The sequence below is a fragment of the Crocodylus siamensis genome, chromosome 3, assembly GCF_052110815.1.
Source record: "Crocodylus siamensis isolate JL-2025a chromosome 3, ASM5211081v1, whole genome shotgun sequence".
Lineage (NCBI taxonomy): Eukaryota > Metazoa > Chordata > Crocodylia > Crocodylidae > Crocodylus > Crocodylus siamensis.
Window position 1 is genome coordinate 19,306,231 of NC_143397.1, and position 9,957 is coordinate 19,316,187.

Here is a 9,957-nt window from a genome sequence, read left to right on the forward strand (position 1 = left end):
CAAGTCAGTACCAGATTCCTACCTTAGCTTTATGCAAAGTTCAAGGGCAAAAGAAGTGGGACTGAAAGATGGTTTTTATCTTGGAATGAGACAAAAAAATGAGCTTTTTCTTACTAGACATTGTTAAAGACATTGTGGTTTTTTTGCAAAATAAGTTATCAGCTCAAGGGTCCTGATCAAATTTCAATATAAATAATTCTGCCTATATAAATGTCCTGTACAATTTACACCCTGGCACAGCATTCTACCTTCCCAGTTCCCGCTGACTTCAGATCAGGCCTGTGGTTCATGAAGCAAAGACCAATATTACACAGAAAGATTATGTTGGTGTGTGAAGACTGCATTTTCCTCATAAGCCCTGGCCTTGAAAACAATGTTCAGCCATGTTTCAACAATCCAGCAAACTCCAGATGTTTGGGTTTGGTGTCATTGTGCAATGGCTAAGCTGATAATACAATATGGCCTTCTGATAATATCAAAAGTCATGGATAAATTCTAACCCAGTCCTAGGTTTACCAATTGTTAAAAAAGAATTTTGGAAGTGAAATGTTTGCCTGGTTACCAAAGGCCACCAAAATATTTTGAAACGTATGTCACTTGTGCTTTTAAGAGCTCAAATTAATACGTACGCTTGCCTGTTGACATATTATTTGTATATAATTGGAAATGTAAGACATTTGCTTTATCTTTGCAGCTGTCATGTTTTTATGAACATAGGATATAATGATAAAACCTAAGTAAAAAGCTACGTTTTCCATGAGCAAGCATGGAAGGTGCATACAGAAGGAATGGAGGGCGTACATGTGTATGACTCAATTAAAGTCACTTTGGTTGAGCCACAAATGCTACGTGCAGTCTTTTCATGTTTTCTACCTGACTTGTGATAAGCAACCTCTGATTCATTCATAGCTTTCACTGGAATTTCAAGGCTCATACATTTTAAGTGCACTGTTAAACCTGTTCTCAAGGGTTCGTGGTGGAGAGGGAAGGCTCCATACATCTAACAGGCTATGAAACACAGCCTGTGTTCATTCTTTATTATAGGGTCATCATTAATGTAAGCAGGAATTCTGTACAAGAAACTAAGGAAGATCCTGCTGTTTTCTATATGAAGCCCAAGTGCTGTACTAGAGAGGTGCCAAAATACATAATAGATGGTCTGGATGGTATTACTTTTGTGGGGTCCTACCCAACCCCCGGCCCATAAGATAGACTTTGTGTGGTGCAGGAGTTCCACAAAGGTTTCTCTCTGTCTCTGTGAATGAAGTTTCTTATACATCCCTCACTGCTACCGCATCTGAATGCATGAGCCAACTGTATACAAGGATTACCTATCATGGCAAATTTGGTTTGCCATGTATGGGTTTGGGAGAAAATAAGAGAGCTGACCAGGGAATGACAGTCTCATATAAATAAGACCTTATCAAACTCTCCTTTTTAAGCTTTTCCTTTTTGCACTAACGCCATGCAGATCCCACAAGCATTCCTATACCCCTCAGGGCCCACTGCTTTACTCAGGCAAAACAACTATTGAAGCCTGAAAGTCCATGCTGTGACCCAGTCCTTCAAGCCTCCCATGTTCAGAGCTGCCATTGACTTCAAAGAGAGCTCCACGCATGGCAGGCTGGCAGGATGTAGCCCAGAGCGAGGATGGTGCTACAAAGACTGTATTTATTATTTATAATACACTTCTGTGAACTTGGAGCTCAGAGGCAAAGTTGTCTATCAGGGGCAAGCTTTATAGGGAAGAATCGTATTAAGAAGAAACCTTGTAAATATGTTACAGAAATCAAAATTCATATTCGCAAAGTATTTTCTTCCACCTGAGAAACTCAAAGGTGGCTTCATATGACATGCGCTAAGTTTATGAAGCAGTTTAAGTCCACTTGACATTTTTTTAAATATTGTGAATTAAATTCCACTTTTAATGAAATATGGCCAGATGCTACCTTTTAACATAGGATCTATTGCGTTAACATGTGTTTGCAATTGCCCAAATATATACCATGAAGTAGATGCTAATGGCTTGTTGAAAGCCCCTTTGGCATCTCTAAATGACGCGTCTAAATATTTGAAGATACACAAGCTCATTCATTCCAGAGAGCAGGTAAAGTCTCAAATGCAGGTGAGAAAGGATGTACATTAAAAACTGTATTTAAATGGTCACAAGTAGTTGTGCCAGGGCCAAAGCTGCAAGGCCTTTCTCTGGTAGCTACATTGAAATGAATGGGTCTACCCGCGTCTGTAAGCACTGCTCATGTAGGAGGGTGGGTGGCAGCTAGAGCCCGCCCAGACAGCAACAGAGCAGGTTGGGGTGACAGGCACTGGTCTTGAAGCCACTGTAAGTAAGAGGAAACACTTGTGCCTGCTTCACTGTGCATTGGGCCTATCCAAAAATGAAAAGAAAACCACAATGGTGAAGAGAAAGTCAATAGGGATTTATTATTTACTCTCCCACATGATACAAGAAGTGGGGAACATAAAACAAAACCAGCAAGTTGAAAACTAACAGGAGGAAGTTTTTTCATACAGCCCCTCATGGAAGTGTGGACTCCTTGCCAACAACTGTTGTGGGAGCGCAGCTCAGCCAGGGTCAAAAAAGAGATGGGACAAATTCTTGGAGAAAAGGGACCTCACTAGCTACTGAGCAGGGGAGTGAGGGGCACAGCCCCTGCCTCAGCCCCGCCTGGACTTGAAACGCTGGAGGCTGCAAGCAGTGGGGGAAAACTGGCCAGACCCAGTTTACCCTCCCTTCCAGGCTCCGGGGTCTGCCACGGACCGGGCAGGGTGGACCCGTGGTCCGACCCAGTCACGGCCAGTTCTGTTCAGACTGGCTCATGCACGCCCCTCTCCCAGCTCCCTCCACCCCAGTGCACACCGTGGCCCCCCGTGCCACGACACCCTGGTGCACCCGGCCCCTGCCCGCCCCCGGGGCAGCTCCTGAGACCCTGCTGGGGCTGCCTCCAGGTGCCGGGTGCTTGCCGGGTCTCAGGCCCCCAGCGGCTTCCCCCTGGCAAGCGCACAGAGCCCCCGGGGGAGGCTGATCTCGCCCCGCGCCTCCGATCTCAGCCCCTTCCCGGGGTCCCTCCCCGGCCGCCCCCTGCCCGCCGGGGCTGGAGCACGGGCGCAACCTGGCAGCGCAGCCAGCTGCCATTTCCACCCACGGCAGCCTCCATTTTAGCGTTAATTCCTCCCTGTCCGGGCTCTCGGCTCCCTTTGCCTTGGATTATCTCGTGCATTTGCGTGTGCCCCCCCCCCCCCAGCCCCTCCCGCCCCCCCCCAGGCACGCAGCGCGCTCCCCAGCTCCCTCCATGTAACTCCAATGGACCGAGCGCTGTAGTCCCCCCTCCCCGCCGCCCTCCCCCAGCCTTGCACTCGCTTGCTTTCCCAGGCATGAGAAATTGCAAAATGGTCCGGGTGGCGAGTGTGCTGGGGCTGGTGATGCTCAGCGTGGCTCTGCTCATCTTATCCCTCATCAGCTACGTGTCCCTGAAGAAGGACAACATCTTCACCACCCCCAAGTATGCCAGCTCGGGGGTGCCCCGCATGTACATGTTCCACGCCGGCTTCAGGTAAGGGCTGCCCGGGGATGGCTCTGCTGCGTGGGGGGGATGGGGTTTTGCTGCATTGGGACCCCCCAGCCCCTGATGCAGAGCGCTGCGCCCCGCCGGCGCCTGGCTCTGCGGGCGTCTCGGGGAGGATGCTGCATGCCTGTGGCTGATCATGGTGGCTCCACGCCCGGTTCATATATATTCGAGGCGAGCTAATGGCGCAGGCGCCCTGCTCCCCGGGATGGAGGTAGGGCAAGGCCGGGAGCTCCCCACACACTACAGTCCCCCACCGGCCCCAAGCGCGGGGCAAAGCCCGGCCAGGCCCGCGGCCGCAGCGCCCGGGGCCGGCTCCGCCGCCCGCAGCCCCGCGGCGCACAGCGGCCGCGGGACATCCCGGGCGGCAGCCGGGGCCAAGCGCGGGGATCGCAGCCCCCGCAGCCCCAGGCCGCGGTTTCGGAGCCAGGGGGTAGACACACGCTTGCACACGCCTGCACACGCTTGCACACGCGGCGGGGCCGGGGCCGGGGCCGGGGCCGGGGCCGGCGGGGCGCGCCGCCCGGGCGCTGTCCGCGGTGCTGATCCGCGCCGGCCGCTGCCTCCCGGCGCCGGCGGGCAGGGATTTTTTTGACGGCCATTTTAGGAAGGCTGCAGAGCAAAGCCTCCCTCTGCCCCCTCCGCGCGGAGCTGGGGCGGGGGGTGTTGCTCCACGACTCAATCATCCGCAAGGCAGCGGGAGCGGGGGCTCAAGCCCTGAACCCGCCTGCTAACGGGCATATATTCGCGCGTGTGTGTGTGTACACACCCTCTTTTGCAGGTCCCAGTTTGCACTGAAGTTTCTGGACCCTTCCTTTGTGCCAATCACCAATTCTTTGACACACGAGCTACAAGACAAGCCTTCCAGGTGGACCTTTAACAGAACGGCATTCTTACATCAAAGGTGAGAGAGAAGCAAATGCTACCACTTGCTTTGTGAAGGCCTAGGCTGGGTTTCCTTGGTGTATTAGCTTGATCATTTGATAGGGGAGGTGCGGGGGGGGAGAGAAGGTCACCAGGAAATTATAAATGCTAAACCGGGTGTAACTTGCCCAACCTCAGAAGCAAAGACTGCGTCAGAGCAGTTCCCCACGTCAGAAAAGTTATAACTTATAGGACAGGAAACATTACATTCTGGTAATGTGTTATTTCACTGACAATCCACAAAGTGGCCTACGCACTAGTGTACCAAAAAAACCCAAATGTGACCCAGTTTGTCAGAGGACTAGTTAAAGGGCTGTTGCTACAGGATAAATGTCCAAAGAAAATCTCAGAAAAAACAACTGAATTCTGACATATAACAGCATGCAACCGTCATCAACATGTACAATATGTTTCAATAGTCACACAGACAGCAGGATAACTCTGCTCGAGAAGCATGTTCCTTTCTGACTAACTAATCCATAGGGTTGTAAGATATCCAAAAGTCGGTGTCAATTAAAATTCATTTTTTGCATCATGGTTTTCACCTCAGCTTTCCCAAACTGACAATATTTCAAGAGGAATTATGTCTTGGTTCCATTCGCTTCCTCAAAGCTTCCCATGTACATGAACTGAATATTAGGTTTCTATTCTATGATTGTCGCTGCTCTTTAACTTGTGATGCTACTACTGCTGGCAAAACTAAACCAATCTTTTTATGAATTATTTCTACTGATATGCATCTAGAGTTCAAAACTGTGATATAATAAGGAAAAATCCTACCATTCTTCAGTAAGTGAAGAATTCTGCTTAAAAATAGAAGTCATTGTCAGGGCCAATACTATTAATGGATCCATATTTTCTCTGAAAATTGCCAACAGTGTTTCAGCATTTAATGGCTGGATTGTGGCTTGGAATTCACTACCAATCTGGGGAGTAGAAACCTTCCTTACATCCCTATGCAGTTCACACAGAGCGTGGGCTACTAATACAGAAAAGGGATTAACTATGTGCCCACCATTGCACTCCTTCAACTCACTTTCTACTCAGTGGTCAATACAACTGAGCCAAATGGAGGTTTGGGGGAATCATCTTCTGCAAGTATGGGTTCATATTGCATGACCACAGCTCCAATAACTGCAGGGAGCAAAGAAGAAGTTGTGGCTCAGTGACCCTGGAGTGATGGCGACATGTACCAACCCTTACCGTGACCTGAGTCTCTAGGTCATTGTCTAGTCCTGACTCATGTCTTTGCTGTACCTCTTTCTTAATTTTAGTTACTGCCTCAAGATCTCTCTTTGCATTATGCTGTCAGCAATAATAGCCCATAATTAGGGAATCCGTTGGGATTCCATTAATGCTTAGACATTTGAGGCTAGCAAGCTGGAAGAGAGGCTGTTTTCCATAAACATGAGCAGATAAGGCAGTAATGGTTTGTTTTCTATTTTTATTCTCTGCAAGAGAAATTCCTGAGCATTTTCAGTATTCATAATACCCTTTTAAAAACTCCAATTTACTTGCCTAAGCAAGACATTAAAATAATGCTATTTATCCAGGAGGACACAATTGAATGCCACTTGCTTTGTGACTTAAAGCTTCTTAATGAGGATACAAAAAGTACTTGTATTAAAAATTCAGCTGCATTACTGTTAATACAATTGAATATTCTTGACTGCTTTGAGTACATCTTGGCACATGAGCTATTCATCCTTACCAAAGTTCTGCAGTATGAAATCTAGAGCCAACATAAATCTAACTACCATGCTCACGGTAGGACATAAACAGGATGTAGTTTTATGCTGTCCCTCTGCCTGAGATTGAATTCATTCTATGCAAACAGCACACCATTACAGATTTATGCCTTCAATTTAAAGACTGAAACAAGTATTATAATCTCAGTGTTGTAAGCCAAGAGCTCTGGCATGCTCAGCTGATGGAAATCAGCATCACCCATTAAATTCAGTAAAGCTATGAAAATTTACACTGCCTGAGAATCTGGTGTCACAACTCTCATTGGTTCATATCCATTTGAAATCTGTTACCTCAATGGGATTAATTTAACTCAATTTTTTTTTCAAATAAAATGAATCATAACAGGAAAGAAAATCTCTCAGCTATATGCAAGGGCAAAGCTTAATGAAATATTTGTTTTGTTTCTGTATTTTATTTTAGGCGAGAAATTCTTCAGCATGTTGATGTGATAAAAAATTTTTCTTTGACCAAGAATAGTGTTCGGATTGGACAGCTGATGCATTATGATTATTCCAGCCATAAGTATGTTTTTTCTATTAGCAATAACTTCAGATCATTGCTTCCAGATGTCTCACCTATCCTGAATAAGCATTATAACATTTGTGCTGTGGTTGGAAATAGTGGAATCCTTACAGGGAGTCAGTGTGGACAAGAAATAGATAAATCTGATTTTGTTTTCCGTTGTAATTTTGCTCCAACTGAGGCTTTCCAAAGAGATGTTGGAAGGAAAACCAACCTTACAACCTTCAACCCCAGCATCCTGGAAAAGTATTACAACAACCTTTTGACCATTCAGGATCGCAATAACTTTTTTCTAAGTTTAAAAAAGCTTGATGGGGCCATTCTTTGGATCCCAGCTTTTTTCTTCCACACTTCAGCAACCGTCACAAGAACATTGGTTGACTTCTTTGTTGAGCACAGAGGTCAATTAAAGGTCCAGTTGGCTTGGCCAGGGAATATAATGCAACATGTCAACAGGTGTGTATTTTTCTTACATTTAACTCATAAAACCATATATCACTAATTGGCCATTGAATCTAGGTTGGCTATGATGAATAAAACTAACAATGAGGCTGGTTACGCACTGGAACCAATTGCCTAGAGTAGTGGAAGAATAATTTAAGAACAGATTAGACAAACACTTGGATGAGATGGTTGAGAAAGGAATGAACCTACTATGAGCAGTAGGTTGAAGTCTTTTACAGTCCTATTTTTCTATTTGTTTATGATCTTCATTTGATGCACAATATCTAAACAGTTAGGACTCAATCCCTTTTGCACTGAAGATACTTGAAGTTTCAGCATTGACTTCCACAAGGAACACAATTGGTACTTAAGGTGAAATTAACCCTCAAAGACCATAACCAGGCCAATGTACCATTTAATTTGGCTCAAGTGGGAGATAAATGATTCCATAGCTTTTGTCCTGGTCTCACGCAAAGCTGTGAATCACCCATAATAAATAAGCCACTATACTATCCTAAGCCTGGACAGAAAATAATGATAATCCAAGATATAGCTAAAATGATCATGTAAAGTAGATGACTCTTACAGAAAAAGGGTTGCACTTGAGGCAAGTTTACATTCTAAATGTTGTTTGTGGGATTGTATACAGAGTACAGCAACAGGCTTAGACTGCATAAGCTTTGTGTTGTCTGTCTGCACAAAGATGAATTTTACCTTCAGACCTTATCTTGCAGTAGTCTTTGTATAGGTAGATAGAGACTATGTGAAACTTAGAAGAGGTCAGTGGGCTTCTTCACTGATGCAGGGAAGTTGCCTTCATAAGATTACTTGCAAGATCAGGGTTTTGGTGACTAACAATTATAAGTCCTAACTGGCCTCATTGCAGAAAGGACAAAGAAGTCCAAGGTAACTTAATGCAAAGATATTGTCTTATAGCAGGGTGTGCTATATGCGTGCTATTTTATTAAAGCCTAAACAGTAGGACTTAATTAATGCATCTACACATTCATTAATGCACAGTGCCTACTGAGCATTAAATGTAGTACTTACAAAAGGAGCACTAAATAAATGTGCAGTAGGTACCCTACTGAGCATTAATGTGATCATATGCTTTTTGTGACGGTTAATGAGCAGTAGACTAATATTAGCATACTAGCACAGTTTTTGCCATAACGCTATCTCATGTAGACATGTCCACTAGTAACAATAACCTAGATCTTATTCAAATGATCAGTTATGGATATAGGCATTCTTCACAATCAAATCTTCTTTTCTTATTAAATGGTCATATACAGAAGTTGCACCTGAATCAACATGTCTTTATTATTTCGCAGGTATTGGAAAAATAAACATTTGTCACCCAAGCGACTGAGCACAGGTATTCTAATGTACACCCTTGCTTCTGCTATATGTGAAGAAATCCATTTGTATGGGTTTTGGCCATTTGGATTTGATCCCAACACAAGGGAAGACCTCCCATACCATTACTATGATAAAAAAGGAACAAAGTTTACTACCAAGTGGCAGGAGTCCCATCAGCTGCCTGCAGAGTTCCAGCTGCTCTACAAAATGCATGGGGAAGGACTCACTAAACTGACTTTGTCACGTTGTGCCTAAGAACTTCAATCTCAAAGTGCCAAATCGTTGGTTAAAAAGTGCCCAAAACTGAATTAAACACGCTTTGAACTAGAATCCTAAAAAGAAAAAAAAACCTAAAATATTTTCCATAATCTAAAGATGATTTTTAATCACCCTTATCATAGCTTATCAAAAGGTTTTAGCATATTTAGCAGTGTAGAAGTGATTATCAAAATGTATTAACAATATTCACAAAATGGGGAAGTTTAAACCAGCATTTCTCAATCCGTGGGTCATAACCCAAAAGTGGGTCATAAGATTATATGAAAGGGTCACAAATACACTTTACAAATGGATTCTCCTTTAAAGGAGAAAAATGTGGGAAACTGTGTCTTTTCCTTTGCAAGCTGGCAGAGTTACAGCCTACAAGGGGCTGCTTGGTGTTCCCCATGCCCCACACACTGGGGGGCTGGGACTTGGGGGGCGGGGGTCAGTGGGTCAAGAGTGAGGGGCACTGGGTCAGGACTGGCCATCGATGTTTACAAATGGGTCTGGGTACAAAAAAGTTTGAGAACCACTGGTTTAAACTATTTGTGATTGATATTTTTCATTTTTAGATATGATACTAAACACATTTTAAAATATTTTCATATCTATTTTAAAATGACACTAAATGCCTCTCAATCTCCAAATTTTACTGTTCCATGAGGATTAGAATTAGAAACATTAATTTGAAAAGATTTTGCTTGGTTTACATCTATTATTATCAAATTGTGCAACATGTATATATTACTAAGGCCACTGAAGAAAGTTGCTTAGTGTTATAATTTGCCATCAATTTCAGATTATTTAGAGTAGATCCTGATTTCCACAGTGTGTATATTTTCAGGGGTATTGAATTTTATATCTGCCTAGGATTAGTATTTAAGAGAGGTCAAAATATAGGCCTTCCCATAGCTGAATACATATATTACTCATAGGTATTTCAGTGTTTTAATTCAATTTGGGCCAAATCCCAATGCATGGGAATGTTGTCATTGCCTTCAATGCAACAGAATTTGTCCCTTTGGTTTTAAAATTGAGGTAGCAAGATGAATAATAGCCAATTTTTAAACTTTGTATTCTGTGACGAAGAGGTCTAGGCATCCAAGCAAGG

General features: G+C 44.1%; 1 protein-coding gene across 1 annotated transcript; it reads left to right on the forward strand.

The window, feature by feature from the left end:
- The first annotated feature begins 3,393 nt into the window (after positions 1 to 3,393).
- ST8SIA3 (ST8 alpha-N-acetyl-neuraminide alpha-2,8-sialyltransferase 3) lies at positions 3,394 to 8,893 on the forward strand. The gene is made up of 4 exons (XM_090037177.1): positions 3,394 to 3,572; positions 4,366 to 4,488; positions 6,678 to 7,235; positions 8,558 to 8,893. Exons 1-4 carry the CDS (start codon positions 3,394 to 3,396, stop codon positions 8,838 to 8,840), a joined length of 1,143 nt encoding a protein of 380 aa, XP_089893303.1. The 3' UTR covers positions 8,841 to 8,893.
- The last annotated feature ends 1,064 nt before the right edge of the window (positions 8,894 to 9,957 follow it).

Coding starts and splice junctions, on each gene's coding strand:
- ST8SIA3 (XM_090037177.1), top strand. CDS start 3,394: ATGAGAAATTGCAAAATGGTCCGGGTGGCGAGTGTGCTGGGGCTGGTG. Junction 4,489..6,677: donor ACGGCATTCTTACATCAAAG/GTGAGAGAGAAG, acceptor ATTTTATTTTAG/GCGAGAAATTCTTCAGCATG. Junction 7,236..8,557: donor ATAATGCAACATGTCAACAG/GTGTGTATTTTT, acceptor ATTATTTCGCAG/GTATTGGAAAAATAAACATT.